The sequence below is a fragment of the Plectropomus leopardus genome, chromosome 22 (assembly GCF_008729295.1).
Source record: "Plectropomus leopardus isolate mb chromosome 22, YSFRI_Pleo_2.0, whole genome shotgun sequence".
Taxonomy (NCBI): domain Eukaryota; kingdom Metazoa; phylum Chordata; class Actinopteri; order Perciformes; family Serranidae; genus Plectropomus; species Plectropomus leopardus.
Window position 1 is genome coordinate 17981054 of NC_056484.1, and position 25484 is coordinate 18006537.

General features: G+C 42.3%; 1 protein-coding gene across 4 annotated transcripts in view; it reads left to right on the forward strand.

The window, feature by feature from the left end:
• The window catches only part of foxp2 (forkhead box P2), a 116825-nt gene that overhangs the window by 45323 nt on the left and 46018 nt on the right, over positions 1-25484 (forward strand). For 3 of the 4 annotated variants that reach the window (XM_042511101.1, XM_042511100.1, XM_042511102.1), the window contains 2 exons: positions 1253-1439; positions 21314-21403. In XM_042511101.1, the coding sequence (XP_042367035.1) occupies positions 1263-1439; positions 21314-21403 (267 nt within the window). In that variant the 5' untranslated portion in view covers positions 1253-1262. The remainder of the gene's footprint in view (positions 1-1252; positions 1440-21313; positions 21404-25484) is intronic. The other variant, XM_042511103.1, reaches the window with a different exon arrangement.

Consider the following 25484-nt stretch of genomic DNA (forward strand, 5'->3'; position numbering starts at 1 on the left):
TATCCTTTAAAACATGAAGTATTGTCACATTTTTTTAAATATTCTAAATGTTTTTTTCTTAATAGAAAAGGCAAAAATTCCATGATTGTGGAGCAGTTTGAGTTTCCTTTTGTTGAGTGTCTTATTTATTGTGAGATTGTCGAGTGATGTTGGTGGGGCTCCTCTCTGCCCCAGTGAAGGTACATGAGCATTAAATGCAGGGGAAAATGATAAAACATTTATTACTGGAGAGAGAGGAGGTAATATGCATAATTTATGCTGTTTTTAGCACAATCATTAGTGATATTCGTGATAGATTTTTTTCCCTTTCTTCCCTCCTTTTTTTTCTCTCTTTCACCAGCTTTCTGATAGATGCTGAGAGAATTAATTCAGTGTTTTTATTTACTGTTGTTAATATTTTTTTTGTTTTGTCTTGAATTGTGCATGCCCTGCCACAAAGTTTAATTTGAACTTTTTTTTAAATATTACAAAAAAATGTATATAAGGTCTGATTAAAGAAGAGAGGGGAAAATAAAGAATTCAATAAATGGCATACGAGCATCGTGGCTCTGTGGAATCTCGTGTGGCAGATTTTATTTAGCCACAGCAAAGATGACAAACCCATTATAGTGTTCATCACCAGCCCTGCACCATGTGATTTGGTGCCTCCTCCTCCTCCTCCTCCTCCCCGACACCAAATTTTAATTTTGCATGATTAGCTTTGCGTCATTAGGCAGCTTCATTCAGATGCGACACACACTAAAAAAACTGACAGCTTCAAGACGTCAAATATTTTAGGAGTGCCCGTGCTTCTGTTTTTCTGTCTGTGTAGCCTGGCTGTCCTAAAGTGTGAGGGAAGTATTAAGAATTTGTTCAAGCTTTTTTTTTTCAAAAATCTTAATTTCCTGCAAATGTATTTTTATAATAAATAGTGATGATAAATAAAGTGCAACTTTTTTTCTAAATTTAGAAATATTTATGCCCAAATTTTACAGATAAAAACACATTTAGATACCCCTCCCATTTTAAATAGCACCAGGACGTGCATCTCTTTGTATTGCTTCATTTACACAATGAATGCATAATTGCTCCTCCTGCATCCCCCCTCTTCTCCTTTCCCCCCTCCCTCTTCTTTAAATGCTTTAATTTGCAGAGGGGGGGAACTGAGGGCTTGATAATGGAAGCGTAAAAAAAAAAAAAAAAAAAAAGGAGGGAAAAAAGGGGGGAATTGTAACAAGAAGAGCCCTAACCGGTGCCTCTTAATCACTTCTAGGTTTTAAATCATGATGATGCAGGAGTCGGCCACAGAGACAATAAGCAACAGTTCAATGAGTCAAAATGGAATGAGCACCCTAAGCAGCAGCCAATTAGAGGCTGGCAGTAGAGATGGGAGATCAAGCGCTGGTGACACGAGCAGCGAAGTAAGCACAGTCGAGCTGCTGCATCTGCAACAACAGCAGGTAAGTTGTGTTTCTCCCCCGTCTCGTCTCTCTGCCGCTCTCTCTCTCTCCCTCTCTCACTCTGTTTTCCCCTCGCTCTCCCACTCTGCTCTGCTCTGCTCTCTGCTCAGGCAGCGCTGAGCTTTTCTACATAGACAGGAGGCACAATGAAATATATATATTTTTGCATTGTTTGTGTTTTTTTGTTTTTTGTTATTTTTTTTGTACACGGGGAAAAAAACATTGTTGATTTAATCGGCTGTTGGTAAATTTTCTCGCTAGTTTGTTGTGCTGTCAGCATGTTTTGCCTGAAGCTGTTGCCTTTAGAGTGATGAAAATGTTTTGCAGTTTTAGTTTCTTTGCAATTCAATTTGTATGTATAGACAGCTCATCTGAGGCCATGTCAGTGTGTGTGTGTGTGTGTCAGAGGGTGTGCGGGAGAAAGAGACAGAAAGGGAAAGAATGTGTGCGCTGGAGCATCGTACGGACCAGTTTGGGTTGTGTGTGTGTGTGTGTGTGTGTGCGTGTGTGCGTGTGTGTGTGTCATGGCAGTGCTGTATCCACCAGAGGGCCTCCTAACTCGGCAGTAGTTGAAGGCTCACACACACATCCAGACGCTGTAACCACAGACCCACCAGCGGCAGAGAAACCTTTGACCGGGACACTTTTGAAAGACTGATTTGCATGCAGTCTCCCTGTCTCACTCTCTAGAAAGTCATTTGGATTTTTTTTAAAACTGCACTGTAAGATCATTCCCTCTCTGATTTCTTCTTGAATTGCTCTTACTGAATCTTTTTAATAGGAGGCATGATGCTCCGTTTTCAATAGTTTTAACTTTTCCCTTCTTGATGTTGTATTATTCTGGTTCTATTCTTCTCAGTCAGAGCATGTTGTCGGTGAATGAACTGCAGGGGGGTGTAGGAGGTGGTGGTTTGAGGGGGGTGGGGGCAGGAGTTGTGAAAGTCAGTCGCCAGCAGAGTAAAGGAGTCAAGTGTCTCTCGTGTCTTTCCACGGTGAATGATGGCTTTGACAGTTTGCCAAAAGAGCAGTGGGAGACGAGGTCAGAGGGCCATGCTTCGGGGTGGATGGGGGACAACGCCGCCGGTTTGTAATGATGCGTGCTGTCCTTTTCCGTTTCATGGAAATTCTCATGCAAGCATGTATTTGTGCGCGTGTATACTTTTTAGAAGCAGCTGAAAGCCTGTGGTCAGTTTGGTCAGGGGCGATACAACAGATGACGATGTGTTTCTCTGTGTCCGTATCTGTGTTTGGTGTAGCAAAAATGTCCCGCGGGCTCCCCCCCTTCCATCCCCCATTCCAACTCAACACCCATCCTCCACGACCTCAGTGGTCCTGCTGGTGGCTACAGCGGCTGCGGCCTTACCCTCCATTTATCACCACTCTGCCACTCTTCCTATACACACAAATACACACCTGATTGGGGTCAATTCTCTCCGTCACTACATGTGAAGGTGTTGGTTTGAGAAGGGCTTTCTATTTGTGTTGATGCTCTCTGCAGATAGAGGGTAAAATAGAAAGAGATAGAGAGCAGGATAAGAAGATGCTGTTATACCATAGAATGCCACTTTAATGTGCTACATTGCACTAGAAAACATGGGGAATTTGTTCTGTTTAAATCTTTTTTGAATCATTTTTATTTTAGATATTAAGTCAGTATTTTTTTCAGTTTCGTGATTTTTCTTTTACTGAAAACTGCCTTCATCTAAGGGAAACATTTAGAGATATTTAATATAAAACAATATCATTAAGATCAGGTTAATCGACATAAGCAGATAAAAGTATGTGTGAATGTGTGTGTAAATGTTAACTCAGTAAGTCGTCTAAAAACAAAGAGGCTGTATTTAAAAAAAAAAAAAAAAGCCACAGTACCGAGACAGAAAAGCGACGTAAGCATAAAGTGTCTAGTTAAGTCTGAGATGGATGTACGGCTAAGAGCTCCTAGTGGTGGGTGGGTAGGTGGGGTCCGAGAGGAGGGGGTGTATGACAGTGTGTGCCTTGTAAAGAGGCCAGCCCAAGCCTTCTCCCAACCCGGAGACAGACACATTGAAATGAGCAGTCCAGCTAACAGGTCTCTGGAGGCTTTTTAAAACAGGGGCCCTGTGCTGTTAACTTCACACACACTTCCTGTGCTGCGCGCATACTGCATCGCTTTCAGCGAGAGTGCGGTCCGATGAAAGATGGAGATTTTTTTTTTTTAAACGCATTTGTTAACACAGAGTTATGCTATTTTGTAGTTGTTAGTGTGTGCTCGTCTGAAGAAGGTGATGTGATGCTGGCAGATGTGTGTAAGTGAATGACAGTGCGCCTGTGTGTTCTGTGGCCATACAGTATATGCATGCGTCCACCCGTGCTTTCACTTTTTTTTTTTTTTTTTTTGCACCTGTGTGCAGCTTTAAAAAATTCCAGTCCATGTCCGCTCTGAGTCCATTTTGAAGGAAGGCTGTTGGGTGTAATTTTCCACCCATATTTGGAATGACATTGAGTGGTCCAGTGGGTATAGAAGCTCCAGTCTCTCATCACGCTGCTGGGGGGATGATTAATAATAAGCACTGATGAATTCTCCACTGTCCCTGTGGGTTCTGCTATTACCTAGCAGCTCCAAAATACCACCTGCAGCTATAATTAGAAAAGCAGCATCTTAAGGTCTCGTTGCCTACAATTCGGCCAAAGGCTTATAGGACGCAGATCAAGTTACACAGGAGCAATTTTTCTCACATTCAAATATTGATAGTTGACTTTTTCCTCCCCATCAAAACAAATTGTGTCGTTTTTTTTTTTTTATTTCAAACCCTGAATATAATCTGTTTTGTTGTTTTTACAGGTCGTTATGTTCTACATAAAAGCCGCACACTCAGTTATCCGTGCATCTGAATGATAACCGTTGCGTCACAATTGAATTTCCAGCCCCTAATTTCTGTCAGGGTTTCATCACCCCATTCCCAAGGTTGTCTAAATAGACCTAATTTGATTTGAGATCACAGATTAGATACCCACTGTATCTGATTGCAATTTGCCAGCTGCAGATATGTATCAGAGCAAATGATGAATGTTGCTCAGCCCTAATTACTATGCTAAAATGATCACTATAAAAGCTCCTATGTAAAAAAAAAAAAAAAAAAAAAAATCTGCTGAGCTCACATTACCAATCAATTTATCATTTGCTGCAGTCAGTCTTATGTTTTAATATTATATGCGGCTATGTATGTACATGGGAGCCATGCATTGATCTTTAGATCTATACCATAATGTCCCATAATGAGGCTGTTAGTTGATTACAGTGGTCTGTAGACTTAATCCTGCCAGGGTTATCAGTGGGATTGATGAGCCAATACTCAGGACTACACAGCCCCCCTTCTAAAAAGGCTCACTACTGTATGAAGTATATTGATATTCAGAGCAAGATGTTGGCTGTGGCTTATCTACTGTGGCTCGGTCAGTCGCTTTAGACCTCTGGATAGCTGTGGGGACAACCTTCTGTTACTGCAGCCTACTACTCATCCAGATCATTTAACTCAAGGCATGATGGAGATATGGTTGCATCTTGGAAAATGTTTTCATTTCCTTTGATAGTGATTGTTTATTGAGGTCATTTCATGAAACTTGTTGCTTGTTTTACTTTGCATTTTTTATGTGAAATGGGTGTTTGCAAGGATTGTAATTTATTTACTTTTGCACAAAAATTGATGTTGTATTGATACTAAGAGCAAGATGGAGGCTGTGGCTTTTCTATTGTGGCACAGTCAGTTGTTTTAGACCTCTGGATAGCTGTGGGGACAACATTAGGTCACTGTAGCCTACTGCTCATGCAGATCCTTAAACTCAGACATGATGCAGAAACAGTTGCTTCATCAAAAATCTTTTACATACATTTAATTTCCTTTAATAGTGATTGCTTATATAGGTCATTTCATGAAACCAGTTGCTTGTTTTACACTGTATTTTTTTATGTGAAATGTGTGTTTGTAAGGACAGTTATTTATTTACTTTTGCACAAAAATGCAGAGGACATGTCAAAAATCTTTTAATACATATAATTTCCTTTGATAGTGATTGTTTATCGGTAATTTTATGCTTGTTTAAATTTGTATTTTTTTATGTGAAATGTGTGTTTTTAAAGACAGTAACTTATTTACGTTAGTATAAAAAATGCAGGAAACTGTCGCAGAGGTCTACTGCACATGTTGGTAAACTGGTTAGGTGTGCATTTCAGTGTTTTCCTGAGGCACATGATGCAGCAAAATGCAAACTATCCAACCCCATTTAAATGACTGCAGCATTTTGACATAAATTACAATAAGTGCGCCAAGGTGCCATCTTACTTCCAGGCTACCCCTGTCGCTACACGAGAGCTAGGCAGTGGTCCAACTTGAGAGTGACAGCAATTAACCTGCCTTCCTAGCTGTTTAGCTGGAGGAAATAGAAGGGATGAGAAATCTGACAGCAAGTGATGGGTAATATTTAGGGTTTAGGGGCAAATGAAATTCTCCCCAAAATGAAAGTCATTAGGGAGAAAGTTACCCCCACAGACAAAGGACAAAATGACAGTGTGTGTGTGTGTTTGTGTGTATGTGTGTGCACGCTCATTTGACAGACAAGTGAGCTCACCTCCGTCTTATAACAACTCAAGTTTGTTGTTTAGTGTAGTTAAATACTGACACATATGGCTCACCTACCATCACCTCTCACAAACAAGCCTCAAGCATCTTTCTCCCTGTGCCCTTCACCTGCCTCTCTCTTTTTCTCTCTGCACCGTATTTGAGAAGACACACACACACACACACACACACACCTAAGATGCAAATCTGGGCTTTGCCCTTGAGCATAATTTAAAGGCCTAATCACCCAGACTGTCCCTTTGGATGGAAAAGGGAAGGAGGGAGGGAGGATGGTGTCTCTCATTTGCACCCTTACACAAAGAAGCTCATTAGGTTTATCTTTCAGGCCTGAGATTGCCCCACTCAACTGTGTAAATAAGACACTGGCCCTGGCCTGATGCATCAATCACCTCTCAGGACAGGAGACAGACCTCCGCTGAAATATGAACGATTTCATAAAGGGGCCTTTTGTTAACCGTCATCATCCGTGTGAAGATAAGGGTTTTCTGCAAAGGCTGGAGAAGCATTAGGGAAGTGTACTGTATGTCTTTGTAAAAATTATTTCCCCCTTTCAGTGAAAAGGCAGCTCTTTCCTGACAATCCTTGACTTATTTACAATGAAAGCCATCTTTCTTTTTATTTCAGGCTCGGCTATCGGCAGACAGTCCCTACAGGATAGTACATACAGGCCTGTGATATATAGGCCTGTAGTTTCCCCCCCTTACGATGACACTAAAGATATAGGGTATGAATGACAGCATAGCTACTGTTTGCTCACGCTTCCCCAGACAAAACACAGTATTATTCTATTATCTATCTAGACGCCACTTCTTCTCGTCTTCTCTCCCTTTTTTTTCCCATCCGTCTCATTCTTCAGCTCCTTGAAACCTGGTCTGTCCATCTATGTTTAAGACACATTACATGTGGCCTCCTGGAATTTACAGTGGCGCTCTCCCAGTAACTCCATTTCGCACAGGAGTCCCCCGAGAGCATGGCGAAATGTCAAGCTGCAAGGCTTGAAAGAGAGACGAGGAGAAAGGGACAGAGAGAGCGAGCAATGTAGGAATTGAGAAGAGAGGATGAGGGAGATAGACGGGGTGAAATCTGCTGGAAATAAATACTTAGGGCTATTTTATGCTCAAGCAGTTGGGAGCTATGGAGCAGGCCGTGTGGTCTGCGGGTCAAGGGGAAGAGCAGGTAGAAAAAGAAGATCACTGTGGAAGGAAGTTAAATTTAAAGTAAAACAGAAAGTGTGTTAGCATTAATATTTGCATATATAAGCCAGTTGACATTAGTCGTTCCAGATCAGGCCTTTTGTTTGACCTGGCACACTTTTTCCTTTTTCTTTTTTCCTGTGCAGCGCATTAGCACAGTGATAAATGAACTGGGTCAGGGTTAACCACCTCAGTGTAAATAAGAGGCAGCCATTCAGTCGCACATACTGCAGCCAATAGTCCTGCAGTCTCTAGCCAACCCTAGTGCAGGCCAGGATCAATGGCCACTTCACAACTCATTTCCTTTTACGCCTCCCTAACTGCCCCGCTCCAGCTCTGGGAAATAAATGGCACTGGATCTATAAGTCCACTCACACAAACACCTATACAGGCAATGCATACACACTCATACAAACACTCACACTTGCACATGCTCTGAGTGGACTGAGCAATTGCTCCAGTTCAATACCCTCCACAATAATTTATTTGCAAACTGCCTCGGTGGTGACTGGCGTATCATCTTTCGTGGCCTCACAATCGAAAACAGGCATTCTGTCATTGTTTGTTGCCACTCCCCTGTCGTTGGCTTAAACAGAGTACCAGTCGTTAATATGGTGGGGTGGAGTGTTACTGTCACCCGCAGCCTGAAAATACACATGTAAATGGCTCTGTTTGCCTCTAATGTGGAGTTAACAGGAGGATAGAGAAAACACGTGTGGAGGGGAGGGGGTTGCTTTCCAGTTGCATACAAGGTAAAGCATTGCTGTCTGCTTTTTTTTCTGTAAATGCCTCCCTTCCCCCCCAAAAAAGGCAAGTGGCTTATAGTCATTTGATAGGCCACGACACCGCTATCCATTTAACAGAGCTTAAAAATCCTACATATGCATATGCCGGGGTGTCTTAAGCTGACAACCAAAAGACAGGATTTGCTAGAAGGCAGCTTTGGAGTGTTGTGAATTTAACAAGCATGTCTAGTATTACAGTTCCTCTCCGCTTTAGCCATGAATAGTAACAAATCAGACTCTGAAACGCATGCCCGATAGTTTGTTGTGTGTACCCCCCCTCCCTTCCCCTTCTCTAATATTAAAATGACTTCAAATCTGGTTAAGAAGATGACTAGCAAAAAGTAGTAGCATCTTCAATGTCACTTGTGCTCTTTTCCTGAAAAATGCACCCAGAATCTCAGCTAACAGATTCCAGGTTAATAGTAACAATACTCTGAAACGCCTACTCAGTGGTTTCTTTGTGTCTACCCCCCTCTACCTTTCTCTAACTAATATTAAAATAACTTCAAATCAGTTTAGGAAGATGTCTAGCAAAAGGGTAGTAGCATCTTAAATGTCACCAGTGTTCTTTTTCTTGAATGCACCCAGCATCTTGGCAAACAGATTCCAGGTAAATAGTAACAAATCAGACTCTTAAATGTGGTTTGTTGTGTGTAACATCACCCCTACTCTACCTACTAATATTAGAATGACCTCAAATCTAGCAGTAGTAGTTATTCACTGTTACTCTTTTTCCTCGAATGGTTTGTTGTATGTACCACCCTCACTTCACCTTCCTCTAATTTATATTTAAATGACCTCAAATCTGGTGAAAAGGCAAAAAATAAGTAGCTGCATTTACAGCATCTCTGCTGTTCTCTTTCTCAAATGCACCTAGAATCTTAGCTAACAGATTTCAGGTAAATAGCAACAAATAAGGCTCTGAAAAAATGACTTCACATCTATCTGAGAATCAAAAAAAAAGTAGTTGCATCTTTAATGTTACTGGTGTTATCTTTCCTGAATGAACTCGGAATCTCAGCTGACAGATTCCAGGTATCATCACAGTTTTCTCTTTTTTCATAGCACTTGTTAACGCTCTTTGTTGCTCCGATTACCTTCATCCCTGACCCATTTCTGAATTTATAAATGGCTCCATCCTTCTCCCAAGTTGTTTGTAGCTGTAACACTACCAGGCTGCAAGGGGAGATGCTCTTTACGCATTGCCTCCAAACACTGTATACATATGTAAGAGAAGCCAGCCGGGCTCTCAGCCCCTCTCCTCTTCACAGCTTTTCATACAAATGCAGTAAATAAGCTGAGGCCGTGGGGAATTGAAGGCTCCAAACAGACGAACTGACTGACATGTCACTTAGCGCTGGCTTTGGCTCTCTTCACTGCAGGCTTTAGAGCTGAAGCTGCCAGGTTTTATAGTGTATCAGCCAAGGTCAGGCCCTCATTTTGTTGTCCTATGTATTATTTACAACTCTGTAATAATAGTATGTGCTATATTTTTTTTAAATTTAGGGAAGAGGAGCAAACAGTTTGCTTATATTATGTATGGAGAGGTGATTTATGAAAGTAAATCCACTTACAGTTAAGTCCTTTGGGAGGATACAATTTGTTTTTTGGCAGATACAGAGAATACTGTAGCCTGAGGTTAATGATGGAAGTCACAGTCAGCAGAGACAGACAGGCCTGCCTCTCTCCACCCTACAGTCCCGCTCAAACAGCCTGCCATTCCTCATCAAGACCTAACCGCTGCTTATTTACCCACACTGGTGCGACTTAACTGGCGCACATTGATCAGTGATAGCACTGGAAAGCTGCTTGTTCCACCCTGATAAAAGCGACGTCCATGAGCATATGCAGAACATGCTTTGTGGGCTAGGCGCAGCACTTCAAGCTTGACTAGACACTAAGCTGATATTGGTTTCACGCTTGAGTCCATGGTGCGAAAATCTTCCAATTGAAACCCCGAGATTTGATTGTTTCTTCGTATGCATTTATCAGAAGTTTACATGATAAATATACATTAGCCTGGTGGCTTGGCCATGCGTGGTATTGTTTCAGCGATACCATTCTCCATGCATTCCTTTCCACCTGTTTGGACTTCATCATCCAATCCAGTGTGAACCTGATAATCATAATTTGCACAAAACTTCAAATGGATTTATAGGAGTTTTGTGCATCGTTAGTCTTTCTCAGGATTTTTGTCACAGAAAGGAATACTTCTTTGTTGGCTCAAGTTTGTAATGTGTGAGGAGAGAATCCCTCTCAAAATCACCGAAAACTGTTTTTTCTTTCCACTCTTTCCATATTCTTGTGTCTGCACCATGACATAATTCTCAGACTCAGAAGTTGAAGTCCCTTCAATATGAGCAAAACAACCCCCATCCCCCTCTTGGCTTAGTCCTGACTTCATTTTGTAATGCCTTCACTGCAGCCCTAAGTGATATGTCATTTATCTTTCATACAAATTTCAACCAGAGGTTTTATTTTCTTAATAACCACTGTAATTGTTCTGTCCTTGTACGGAGTGCTATGAAGGGAGTGATCATGCTTTTGGCACATTTATCAAAGCCCAAGAAAAAAAAATTGCAGAAAGGAGGCCCTTTTCTCACATATAGCCGGACTAAGTGTGCGACAGAGTGATAAATTTTCTTGTTAGGAGAAATTACATCCACTAACTTGAGCTACTTCAGCATGAAATTGAAAAAGAAGCATTTCTTGTGAATTTCCATTCTTGATTCAATGAAAGATGTAGATTAGCCCTTTGGAAAAGGGCGGGGAGCAAGAATGAAACTAAGGAAGTATGACTCCGCTCACGCTTGCTTGTTCTTAGAAGCGTGATATAGGATGCTGTTGAAAAAGGCTTTGTTTATGGAAGTAAGGCTCAGTCAAGCTGGTGGCAGATTAAAGAAAAAAATGTTTAACATCTCTCTTTCTCGCCTCTCTCTCTTTGTGTGTGTGTGTGTGTTTTTGTGTGTATACATTTATGTATTCACACACAAACCGTATGGATTTTTTTGCATTTTTATCAGTTGGACTCTGCAAGCCTCTTTGCCTGCTTTACCCCAGTCACAGTCTGTGATTGTGATAGCTTCCTCGCCATCTCTTTCACTTTTTTCACAAACACACACATACATGCACACACATGATTTCACCAGACCCAGCTCAGTGCAGCAGCCTGTTCTGGTGGTGGTGGTGGTGGTGGTGGTGGTGGGGTGGAACACTGATTGATAGACGCCGGGTGTCAGAGTGGAAGGCAGATAACTATATCTTCTACAGCTCACTTAAAGGTCAAACACACACCGCTGTAATTGGAATATTCACAAGACAACCACTGAGGTACAATGCAGGGCGGAGGGGAGAAAGAGAGGAGGAGGAGGAGCAAGAGAGGAGATAGGTGTTACATAAGCAAAGAGATGGAGAGAGGAGAGGGGGAGTGATTGTGATCCATGGCCCTTCCACAGGCAGATGTAGTGGCTATTTATTGAGTTGATCTTTAGGGGAAGTGTGGCATTCATTGAAGGATACAGCACCCTCATGAAGAGCAGTCCTCAGTGAGGTGACTGGGGGCTAACCGCAAGACAAAATAGTCATAAAAACTTGTTTTAACTATGTAATGTAATAAATTGTTAATCTGGATCCCTAAACTCAGAATAACATAATAATTACAGAAAGTAAAAATCTCAGTTTTTTTTATGTGACTACAGGTTCAGGTTGAGGGTTAGCCAGCCATGTTGCGGGTGAGGTGAGGTCATTCACAGCTAAGGTCAGGGTGTTCTCTCATCGACCCCACAACAGTTACAATTAGACTCAGCACTTAACCTGAGCTCCTCAAGACGAGACAGACAGACACTCATACTATTGACCTGCAACAGCAGAAACCCCAAGACAGGATCTGATGTACACACATGCACCTGCCACAAATGCATCCACTAGTGCCATGCTACTGATATTACTGTCTGTAAGAGACTGTGATGTGCTCTTTTTTAATCTGGAAGGTAATGGCACCTTGTGAATCTAGACGATCTAAGACTCAAGATTTAAGAACTTTATTATCATTATGCAAACATAATGAAATTGCAACTGTGCCAATTCCAGTGGTGCATACTTGTTAGAAGAAAATAAAAACATCACACAAATTTAAATTAGGACGCAAATGTAGGTAATAATAAATAATGAACAATAAAATCTAAAACCATTGGTACGAAAATAATGGGATTTTTATACAAAACATTTACATAGCTAAATATGAAAATAATAAGTGCAAACATCAGCAGCAGCAAACAGCGGTAAGGGTGCAGTAGACAGGTATAACTGAGTGGACTGATATAAAGTGAATATAAATATTGCACATGCCCATTGGTGGCCATTCTCAGTCTTCTTAGATAGAGGAGTTTTACTGATGTCACAGCTTTTGGGCAAAATCTGTTTTTCAGCCTGTTTTTGCATGTGTGCATGCATTGGTACCAAACATCTTGGCATAGCTTGTCAGGAATGGAGCTAAATAAGGCTCCCAAATTCAAGCTACTTTTTGACAAGGGAAGAACCAGCATGGCCATTTTCAAAAGGCTCCCTTGAACCTTGAATGTTTAGCTCCTTCCAGTTGTCTTTTTAAGGAAAACAACAACTTGCCTATTTGAAAAAAAACAATGCAATGCCTACAAAAACAGATGCATAACACATTAAGACAGTGCAGGTATTAGTTTATGCACATCGGATAATGAGCTATATTATCTGTAAAATAGGAAACCAAAGTGTATCTGTATGTGATTCCTTGACTTTCATTTCGACGCAGTTTTCAACTACCCTTTACTTCAACAGAGATTTGACATCATTAGACACCAGCCACTTTAGCCAATTTTGGTTGGCATAAAGATGGATAGCACTCAGTAGCTTTCCTGTTTTTGTTAATCATTGTTTTGTGCTCCTATACAGGCTTTGAGTGTGTGTGCTGTGTGCATTTTGAGTGTCTTTATCAGTGGTTTAATGCAGGGTAATCTCACTTAAATGCGTTTTTTTTAAATGCAGGCACCTTCTATTTATCCCTATAGCCCCGGTCTTTATGTTTATTCACATGTCTTATATGCACACATTTGTGTCAGCACATTTGTCTTTTCTACAGCAGCTATTGGTATTGGCATCCTGCACAAAACAAGCTCCTCCACGGCAGTTGCTTGTTCTCTGGTGCCACAGTCAGATTGCTAGTCGCCTCCGGCCATGTTTTTGGAGTGGGAGCCTCTTAATAAGGCCTTGTCAACAAAGACAGACACAAGCTCCATGAAAAGCAACTTCATTGTGTGTCTGATCCGCTGACAAGAATGATGGGAAAACACTAGTTTGCGCAGAAATACAGCTGTGTTCGAGCTCACTGAATTGCTACAGTACTGTCATATAGACAGTATGTTGCAGTGTGTTGCATTATGAAATCATGCTTACTGAATTTGTAAGTGTTAAGATAATCAGCAGACTGTTAATGAGCGGCTATGTCCAAGCAGTTGAGGGCTTCATCCCATCCCACAATTGCAGTTTTTCCACTGCACTCAGCCCCTTTTCCAAATGAACTAAGGCTGGCCTGAACGCAACATTTCATATCAGGTATTCATCCAGCTGTGTGACCCCCACTCGCCTGGAACTGTGAAAAGGCGAGGGATCATAATCACCTGAAGAGGAAATCAAGCGCTTCAGGAGAGAGAAAGAGTGTAATAGAGAGAGAATGTGTGTATTTGTGGTTTTTTGTGTGGCTGCGGGGTTTTGGGGGTGGCTGCACAGTTGAAAACTCATACCTCATGCCAGCTTTGCTTTTGCTAAGAGAACACTTGACCTCTCACACACACACACACACACACACACAAACTGCCCACCTCAAATAAACACACACACACATCTCCCTTCTTCCACCCACACAAACACCTTTCCCTGGTCTCTTCTCTCTCTGTCCGTCTCTATTTTTCTTCTTCTCTGTCTCTTTGTGATTGTGGTAGCTCTCAGTTGTCGGGCTCTAAAGGACTTCCCTAAGAGCAGCAGTAGATAAAGAGCGTTGCTGAATGGGTCTCCTGTCACCTTATCTGAGTGAAGCAATACAGAGCAGGTCAAAGTGAAGACTTTGCTAAAGCCACCAGCAGAGAAAGCAAGCGAGGGAAATGGGGGCGTTGTTGTCGGGGAAATTGAACTGAAGTGAGACAATGCATAGAAGAGTGGCTGAAGAACAAAACAGATTATTTATTATAGAAAGTCACCACTTCTTCACGGTGCTGTCTCTCTCCCCTCTATGGTTGCAGCATGTCCGCAGCTGCTTTTACAAAAGAGTAGTATGAAAGTCAAGAGTACTCACTGTGCAGCAAAATCAGGGGACTGAAAAGATCCTAGAAGTATACTGCACAGCACACTGAAATAAAAAATAAGGGCTGCTCAACTTGAAGCAACCTCAGTCATCTGAGGGAGGTGTCTCCAAATGGTGATTCAGAACTCCAACTTTTAGGGGGACAGCCCTGGTAAAGTCATGGCTCATCTAATTTTATATTAGAAATAAGTACGATCAGGTCTTTCTATCTTGATTAAAATTGCCAGAAAGCTTTATTATCTTCAGTACGACAAGGCAGTCTTGTTTCAAATTCTAGCTCAGTTTCTGTGTTAAAGTTCATCTTGAAGGTAGCTGAAAATAATTACTCTCGCTTGCTAGAACACATATATCTCTGTATTTGCACAGAATATCCATGGTGATAACAGCAGGAGGTGGTATGTCAGTGGATGTTAGCGGTTGCAGTGAACGACAGCGGGCCGTGTTCTTTGTTATTGCTGGCACGGCGTCCTTGACGTCTCGGCAGACATATTGGTGCATACGCACTCCTCAACTCACAGACATAAACACACAGTTTATCTGTGATGGGCAAAACAGACCTGTGTTTTGTCTTCGTTAGTGGAAAATTAAGTGTGAGGTTACACAATGGAGCTAGACACCCCCACCCGACCCCCACAATCACCACTTTCCTCCCCTGTACGAGCTTTCTTCCTGGGGTAGGAGCGAGCAAATTCATCTCGTCAATCCTCCCGGGAGGGTGTAGCTATGCAGCTCTGTTTACTGTGGCAGAAAGTTAATATAAATTTTCATCAGTGGGGGAAGTTTACACATATGATTCTATTTGTCCTTCATTATTAGCACCTGAGTCTGGGGCTGGGTAGGCATAATTGTCTACAGACACAGGCCAAATAGATGCAAGGGAAAGGCAAATAAGCACACCCCAAAATAATTTGATGCTTGTGTGTTACAATCCTCCACCCTAGGAATTCTTAATCTAGAGAATCAATAAACAAGGGGTGAGAGACGTGGGAGAGAGGAGGGGGGGAGGAGAAAGACAGAAGGATGAGAGGAAGAAATGAATAATGTGATATGAGTAGGGGAGAGGGAGGGGAGGGAGAAAGAAGTTGAATTCAAAGTGCAGTGAAGAGGTGGAGGGGAGTTGAAAAAAGCAGGCAATCAATATGGAAGGTTTTCTTCCCAAACACCTATTATCTATTTTAGAAGAAAAAAAGAGCTCACAACAATAAATGAGCACAAGACAGATTTTCATTCTTGGATGAGGCATTTTATATTTGGAGCCAGTGGAAGTAGCTGAAAATACTGAGATAGAGATAGCAGAGTGGGGACACAGAAGCCCATTGTTCTGCTGGATAGCTTTACCTCCGTCCAGAGGCCCGAGTAGATTCTCCATGGACCTCTCCCTCCCTTTCTCTCTCTCTTTTCCTCCCTTGTTCACTGCAGACTGTTGATTTATTGAGTCATACATTAAAATGCTCATTACTCCTACATATTTTCCAAATTCCCCTTTTCTCCTTTCTTTTTTTCTTTCTCATGGAAGCACCATCTGAGAAATTACACATACTGTTGGCTCCTGTTGGGAATTTGTATGACATTATTTCAGTGGCCTCGATCACCACCGTCTAAGTACTTATTGGAGCCACATGACCCATATTTGGGCAACAGGAACGGAGCTGGGTGGAGCTGAGCTGTAGCTGATGGACAAAACAATATCATTGCCACAGCCTTTGTGATAACATTTGCATGTGTTTATTTGACAGTCCTGCAGGGCTTATCACACATTGATTTATTTGTGGCCTGCCACGATTAAAACATCTCCACGTATTGCTTTTATGTTTTTTGAGCTGCACCGTTCATTAGGAGTGCTATTGGAATACATCTACAGTTTGGTCACTGACTCCACCACACTCTTGGAGTGCAGAACGTACTCTGGGCACAGATGGAGCAGCAGAGATTTCTTTGTCGTGACCAGTTTGCCTGTGCTGCTTTTACAGACCCTCAAAAACTTAGAGTCAAATTTAGAGAGGGGACACAGGATGATAAAAAAGGACATTCACCAGATAAAAAACAAAAAAAAACATTTGCTGACACATTATTCTGCAACTCCTCCAGCTGCTATCCATCTGCATAAGAAGCCATGTTTTATTTTTTCCTTTCCAAGTATTCAACCAAGCAGAGTTGAATGAATCCAGGTGTGTATTGTGCGCTGTTCGGGTTTTTGAAGGCGATAAGGGAGCTGAGTCTGGAGCTATTGTTGAGGCAGCGGTGCGTCATCGCCTGCTCTGACCTTTATGAAAGGATAGGAGTCTCTCTCCTCCTGTGGCCGAGTTACTTAAGGTGAAAGAGATCAATAGCAGCCATAGAAGCTCACACACATCAAGCATCGACCCTGTTTCAAAAAAAAAATGTTACTGCATAAAATTAGCAGTGTGAGAAAAGATCATTACAGAAACTTCTCGGGCATATTTGAGGCTGCTGGTCGCTTTTTGTCCACCAGTATCTCTGACACAGGGTTTACAAAACAAGTGAGGTTTTAGCTCTGAACTGTTTTTGCGTGATTGAACTTCTGTGTCAGGACAGTGTTTGTAATCTCAACGCCACCCAGCTGCATCCGTTCTCCTATTCTTCCATGAAGCGTGTTTAGGGCCTCTGCCGTTCCGACAGCGTTCCCCAGTCGCACTTTGCTTGTTTGCACAAACTCAGGGCCCCACTTTTGTATTCAGACATTGTATGGGACATCTTATCCTTCTCCCCTTCTCTTCTCATTTGTCTATCCTCTCCAGCCAGCCCCTCCAAATCCGTATCCATCCATCCATCTGCCCTGAATCCACTTATATAAGAAGATAGGGTGTAAATATTTTGGTGTGGAGTGTCAGCGCATATCTCCGCTGCCAGCGGGCCGCCAGCCTCAGTCCAATCAGCCATGTTTGTTTGTTCAGCTTAAACTGTTTGTGCCTTGTTTTCCATGGCATGCGACTCCCTCCAGCTTGAATAAAGTGTCACACTTTTTCTTTTTTGCCCCCCCCCCCCCTCCCTCCCTCTGCGTCTGTGTTTCCTGGAAGCGAAGATAGATAAGCCTGGTGGTGTGATGCTGCATGTGTGTGTGCAAGAAAAGCAAGAGTGTGTGTGGGAGTTGTCAAAGCTGTCAGCATGACTGGAGTTGTTCTGGCCTACAGCCTAGTGTTGAACAGCAGCCCTTTACTCCCTACAACAAACACACACACACACACACACACACACACACACACACACAAACACACACACAACATCTGTTCTGCACGCCACAGTGAGACTGTGTTATCATGATGCAAGCCATTTCTCGCTGATCAACAATTGATACGCCATGTTTACAGCTACTTTCTGGAACATCCTGTCTTTGCCACACGGCTGTGAAGACGTACCTGTCGAGGGCAGCTTATTTCATACCTGTGTCATCATTCCAATAACTCCTATATCCCCTAATAACAACAACTCCCAAATGTGATCTGCGCTGTCCAAACACAATGTCGCAGCCCCCTCAGATATATCCAATTCCAATGTCATGGCTGCATATCGTGCAGTCTCCAGGTGGTTTTGAAAGGGTGACATTCTTTGGGGATGGGTTTTTTCTTTCCCCCCCCCCCCCCCCTCCCCTCTCCTCTCCACCACACAAAATAAGCAATCTGGAGATTTGTAATGGTTTGGCCCAGTATTGCAGGGCCTGCTAATGTATTTCATGCTTGTTTAAGATCTTTGCATGCTCCTTACAAAGGTGCATTGTGATAGGTGTTCCTTATTACCCTGTTTCTGTGTGAGTCTAAACACTGGGAGCCAGGAGGATAGTGGGAGGGGGGGATGAATGGAGGGCTGATATGTTTTCTCTCTCTGTCAGTCTCCTCTCACTCTCTCCTTCTCTCCCTCTCCAGTGATCTCTGCATGCCTATTAATGTAGCGGAGGAATGCCTGTGTAAACATTCTTGTTTCTCAGTCCGTTTCGCATAATAGTTGCCTGTATCGCCTTTCTCCTGACCTCACTATCTGAAACCAATTACACCAGATCCATTTGGGCTGAATCTTATTTTCATAAGGATCCCCGTGTCGCGGTCTTGGTCGCTCTGTGTGTTATTTTCCCTCCTCTTATTTTTTTTCCTCCTTTCCAACCTCAGTGATGGATATCAACATCAAATATGCCTCTGAGTGCCTTGTTATTTATATAGCAGGGCCCTGGCTCTTTCTCTCTCTCCCTCTCTCTCCCTGTGTCTGGCTCGCTCTCTCATTCTGAAGAATGTGTCACATTGTGCTGTTTATACAATGTGTGCATTAATCAGACCGGGGGATGTCATTTTTCCTTGCATAGCAACCCAGGTTAAATAGACGGCGCGGCCGCACTCGTCTGTGTTTTTGTCCGCTCCGGCAGCTCTTCAGCAAACTTTTGATGACTTTCTTTGGCATTTTGTGCTTTTTTGCGCTCGGGGATGAGCTCCAGCTTGCCATCTCTGTGGAGTGGGAAGTGGGTGGCACAAATTGGTGCTTTTTACTGTAATGGCTGAATACTCAGAGCCGGTGTAAGTGAGCGGACAGGACTTTTTTTTTCTCTCGCTTACCTTCCACAGAAAAATGGCTAACCCCACTTCCACAGAAGGGCAGTTTTGAGACACGACAAACCACTCTGGAAAAGTTTGTTGATAAGGTCTGTGTTATGTTTCCACGAGCACTCTTTATGCAGTCTGAGCAGACTTCCTTTCTAATAAGCCAGGGGTAGTTGATCTCCCTGCTTCACCCCTCTGTGCATCACCTCTCATACCCGCACCCTCCCTGGATATTTACCTGGCATGGATATTGGAAGCGCAGTTAAAAACATCTCTTTTCTTTGTTCTCTTGACCGTGTGTTATATATCGAGTGGCTCTCTTGACTTTGGATATAACACAGCGAGTCATTATTGATTCACTCGTGGATAAACATTTCCCGCTGACAGCTACCTCGGGTTGCACTCATCACACTGCCTTCCCTCTAACTACTGTGTGCAGGACTCACTAAACCTTATAATTACTTTGATTCACCAATCACGGCGAGATTAATTAGGCTGCGTGTTTTAATTAGTGCAGTGATTGGCTGCATTCAAGGAATTTGTTTTGTCTTTTGGCTTCTGTAAAAGGAAGGCAAGCAGTGTTTGATTTTGCATCCGTTTTGAAAAAGCGCTGTGGCTGTGTGTGCAGGTGTTGATGTGTACTTTACTACTTTTATATGTGTGTGTGTGTGTGTGTGTGTGAAGAAAGGCTCAACTTACAGATGTCACACACACACTCACACACACATAAAAAGCAGTGGCGACTTGGATCCTCTTACTAAGGAGACAGATCAATGCAGTTAGGACTCAGTGCCAGTGTAATGTGTTTGTTTACTTTAGTTCAGAGAGCCTGGCTCCTCCTGAGCACCCAGACAGACAGACCCCCCCTCACCACCACCACCACCTCTTCAAGCATACCCCTCCCGCCCCCACCTCTGTCTTTTCATAATTGATCAGGAGGTGGCTGCGTTCCCCGAGGGGTTAAGACATGGCAACTTTTTTTTTCTCCTCCTTCTCATTTTTTTTTTTTTACTGCCTCCCTCTCCTCTTGTTTGCTCAGGATCTCAATGTACTAGTTCAAACATTGTTCTCACCAGCTGGCAGAGCTTCGCCATATGCACGCCCTGTCAAGGCAGCTGTTGTCATGGATACTGGCAAGCGCCAGAAAATAAAAATGAGCACCCCTGATTCCTGAGGAAGTGTCACTCTCCATAGTTTTATTTATTTTTTTCTCATTTCTTGCTTCTCCTCCTACTCGTCCTCTTCTTTTTTCATCAAAAAACAGAAACACCTGTGAAGTTGTTGTGTTTGTCTGTGTGTGTTTGTGTGTGTGTGTGTGTGTGTGTGTGTGTGTGTGTGTGTGTGTGTGTATACGCACGCATACGTGTTTTCTCCTCCTCCTCCTCCTCCTCCTTCTCCTCCTCCTCTCCCACTTGATGCTCGTGGGCCTGAAGAATACAAGGCTGTGGAGCAGCAGCAGCAGTAGTAGCAGCTGTGCACAATGTTCTTTTCTGCCAGACTCTTTCATCCATCTGCTCTTGAAGAATTGGAGTGAAGCTGGTAGCCCAGCTGCCACCGTTACCTGTGAAGCCTCGCTCGTCACACACACATTCAGTACACACGGCGAGGCGGGAGGGGATCTGTAATCCCATCAAACCCTTAGAGAAATAAATTACGCCACATCCCAGCCTCTCTGATTCTTATCATCTCCATGTCTGGCAAACAAATCAAACAGCGTTGTTGACAAATTTTTACAATTTACAGATTTGATTTTTGCACATTTTTGTGTAAACAGCGGCAAACTCATTTCATCAGGCAGGGAAAGGTCTCTCTTTCTGCGTCTACCTGTCCATCGTTCCATCCATCAGCCATCCTCTGCTCATAAGCACCCTTAACGCATAGTGTGAAACCTGTGCTGCTAGTTAATTCACTCTAAATGTAATCTGATGTTGATTTTGTCAACTTTAATTACAGCTCCCAGGGACACTTCACATGGTGCTGCCTCTACTTCAAATTGATATTATGAATATGCAAATGTGGTGGTAATTTGCCGAGAGAAGTGGGTATTTCAGTTGAGCACACACTAGACAGGTCAATTCTACTGACGCTCATTTTTTTTTTTTCCCCAGCCCACCACCCCCCTCCACACTTTTCTTCAGGGGTGCTCTAGACAAACTGTATTTATCCTTGATCACAGCTCTGTGAATTGTTACTAAAACGTATCTCCACCGTAGCATTAACTACAATGTGTTGCGGAAAACACCAGGTGACATTTTCACTCATATTTGTCCCTGAAATTGTGAACTACTCTGCTGTCAGCTTCAAGAAATCTAATAGTTTATTTCCAGTGTCTCTTTTCCTCCCTCCTCCCCATCTTTCTCTCTTTTTTTCACACTGTCTTTTGTCTTGTGTTCCTTTTCTTTCAGGCACTACAAGCAGCGAGGCAATTACTCTTGCAGCAGCCAGGCAGTGGCCTGAAATCTCCAAAGAGCCAGGACAAGCAGCGTCCACTGCAGGTAAAGTAGCTCCCCGTCTAATCTCTTAAGTCCATCCATAATACATGCTCCTTCCGAAAAGAAGATTTCTTCTGTTCCACAAGTGTGTTTGATTTGCCGACGCAATCCTCGAACCTGCCATTGGAATCCTAAAGCTGGACAAGGCAGTCCCCAGGAAGCTGAGCGTCACATAGACACAAGCAAAACAAAACAGACACAGATCTCAGAGAGCAAAGTTCCACCTGTATGACATTTTCAAGCAAACTGGATTATAATTAATGCATAAAGTGAACGGCTTGTGGAATTCTGGGCCAATACCGATGTTTGAAATAACAATTTGTCTGATAGCCAAATCGATATTTCAAATAATAATTTGACCGATAGCAATACTGACACTTAAAATAACAATTTGAGTGATAGTGATACCAGTGTTAAAAATAATAATTTGGCCCATAGTCAACACCGATGTTTAAAATAACAATTTGGTGAAAGCCGATAGCCAACACCAATACCAGTGGTTTTTTTTGAGTTGTTGTTTATCGTTTTTGTTGTCAGTTATTTTGAGCCAGGGAAACAAAGAAAACATAACTGAACTGTTTTAAAGCCATTAAATCCTTCATTAAACTATCTTTGAGTTAGCACAAGTTAAACCATACAATTGTATGCAACAACCTTTAATATAACCTTCTTTTATATGAAAAACATCTTTTCTATTAAATTAAAATGCTTCAAAAGCCTTTTCACTATATGTCTTAACTCCCTTATATCTATTTTACAGTATATTGCTTTGAAAAATCAAATTTCTCATGTAAACAGCTGTATTTATTTAAGTTTCTCTTTCCAAACTACATTTTATAAGATTGCATTTGAACACATCATGAGAATGTTATAATTTATCTTCACCCAATTTTCATTTTTACTGAATCAAGCTTGAACGCATCATAATGTAACTCAACGCAACCTCCGTTAGCTGTTAGCTTCAGCCGCCACTTACGGACAACCAACATCTAACGGTAACTAGCTTTTGTCCGGGGCGATTTCAACATGTTTTTCAAAATGTAAAATTATTGGGGGGAAAAGGTTTTCTATTATTTTTTCCTGAGGGAGGTCATCCCAAACTGTCACTTATTTACATTGGGATGATGGGACGCTGTTAATCTTGAGTCCTGCATTTTAGCCTGCGCAAAATTGATATGACATAACAGAAAAACATTGTCCACTGCCATCGGTGAATATAATTTTATTCACTGATAGGCCGATGACAGTACACAAGACAAATATCAGCTAATACAGATGTTTGGCCAATAAATCGGTAGCTGGAACATCCTTAATGTAAAGTACATCCAGGTTGTGTGACAGATTCTTTGAACTGGATGCTTTTCTACACTCAGCCCATTGTGCTATTGACACTGAGGAGCCAGAGGTTGGTTAGTTATGTGAAAGACATGTCAGCCTGACTAGTGGGTTACAAAGACAGCTAATTTTAATCGCCTGTCATTTCCACTCTTCACAACTAATTTGCCTTATTGATTTGTAGAGCTGTCTATTTCTGTTGTCAGTGATTTGGAAAAGGTCACACACACACACACACACACACACACACACATATATACACATTAACACATTGACTGCAATCCTCTTTCTTCTAGGCGTTAAGATTTTTCTCACACTATTGAGCCTTTTTCCTTCTGCTCCTTTAAATCAACAAGACAGTTAGTTGGTTTTTCCTGCCTCAAATTATGTAAGGCCCCTTGACATCTGCTCCATGTTTTTATTATTAGTATTTTATTATTTAATTTATTTTTAGCCGTTTGAAATTGAAGTGTGGGAGTTTGTGCCCTCCACTCGGCTAATAAGTACTATCAAGGAGCAATGGTTTACCTCATTAGGGGCTCTGTGCATTTCATTAATGTCAGGGAAATTGGCGTTAACCTCACCCGTTGATATTTTCACAGAGTCTAACAATGGCGACACCTTCAATTGGAGTCACACCCCTGTGTACCTAATTACGTACTGGCGAAGAGATAAGGGTGGCAAAGACTCAGTCATGCTTTTGCATTTAAATAATTGAACCCAACCTCATCAAGAGTGTTAATATTATCAGTATATTCACACAAAACAGCATCAGAATTATATATTTTTGAGTGTATATTTTGTGTCTATTTAGCTGTGGTGGCAGGAGGAATTAGACAAAAGCTCTCACTTGTTTGGATCCATTGCGCTTTTTCTGTTTGAGGTTCAGTACGCCAAATCGATTCAAACAAATGGGATCCTGATCTACAAATGCCTGCATAGTCACCAAGTACAATACATACATGGCTGGAGGAACAATATTGAATGTGGGTGCATGATAACTGTCAGCCCATGTCCGAGCCCGGCCTCTAATAACACCAGCAGATGGTAAATATTGAATATTTACATTTGCTTACTCCATTCTTGTCTTGGCGATATGAATCAATATGAATCAGAGAGGGCCTGCCGATCGGCCTGTCCTCAGCTCCCAGATAATCCATCTGTTGATCCAGCCTTTATTAACGTCCTCACCTCTTTGTTCCAAAAAAGTCTCCATGCAGAGGAGAGGCACAGCTGACTGACTCTCCCAGTGATACACAAACAGGGCTTTCAAGATCAGTTTTACTGTGGGAATATACTGCTGTGTGCCCTTGAATCCACTCATTTCAAATGACATTTTAGCTGTAATACTCCAATGTGCAAATATCAATATGAAGCAACTCTGACTTGATTAAAAAGCCTTGTTTTGCTATTGTTCTATTTCTTCCCTCTTTTCAGGACCAGATATTTTTTTTCTTGTCTTGAGGGAGTTTACACAATAAAGCTGCATTATTTACCTGGATTATGAGGCCACACTGGGTGCTATAGTGCAATATTTTATTAGCTTCATGCCTTGATAAGAGTCAATGGCAATCAAGCTGCATGTTTTTCCACCGGAGGAATCAGGCGGATTGATCCCCTTGTATGATTAGCACAGCAGAAAGTGGGGAAAGGATTAATATTAGCATGACATCCTGCTTATGGTAGAGATACTGATAAATCCTCTGCCAGTCTTTTTCCCTCTTGTTCTCCCATCTTTGGTATTTAAGAGCGGGAAATGATCCATAGATCATGGCATGTAAATTATTTAGTACACAAGCATCTAAGTGCCTCAGCTTGCAGTTTTAATTACGCGTATTAGCGGCTAAAGGCTCTCGCCTGACTAATTCTATCCGCTCGCTCATCGCTGCTTCTCAGGAGTTGATGATGCGGAGGCAGGCAGCACTGGCACGCACGCACACAACATGTAAAAAGAGAAAAAAAAGCCTACAAACACACATACAAACACACACACAAGCTGCTTCTCTACATTTGCGTAATGTGACAGGTCTATTATTACACAGTAAGCCCACGGGAGCACTCAATAAACACCTATTTCTCCCTGTAAATCCCCCCTGCCTCCGCCATGCTGCTTACACGGCTCTCCCAAGGCACACAACACCCTCTCGTCTCCTCTGCTCCTCTTTTTCCCCTCACGCTCCTCCTCTCTGTGGCAATATCCCCCCTCTGAAAGGCATTTATACACTGACATTTGGAATACAAATAAAGAAACGCGGACAAGGAGAGGCGGAGAGGATTACAGTGGCCTATGAATCTGACAGTTGTTTCGCTCGCGCACGCACGTACATAATGCATCTCCATGCCGCCTGCACAAACACAAGCACAGTGACTGTTACTTAAACTTTTTACATTACCAGAAGTGACTTTGTGGAAGTCCTGTTTGTTCGTGGTTCTATTAATCATTATTAATAGGAAGCTCCTGGTGAGTGGGCAGCTTTGGTGCTTCATGAATGTACTAGAAATCCAAGAAAATACACTGTAACCGTGTCAGGTATTTGGGCGACTCAAACACCACCTCAAACACCATCTTGTCCTAACGTGTCACTCCGAGGCTTCCATTGTAACACTGCCACCAGACTTATACCTCAAGTGGCACGAGTAATCCACTAGAATGATTCCCTGACTAGTGTCACATGGGTTTCGAGCAGAGGTGGGTCCAAGTCATTGTTTTGGGTCTTACAAGTAAGTCTCAAGTCTTTGCACTCAAGTC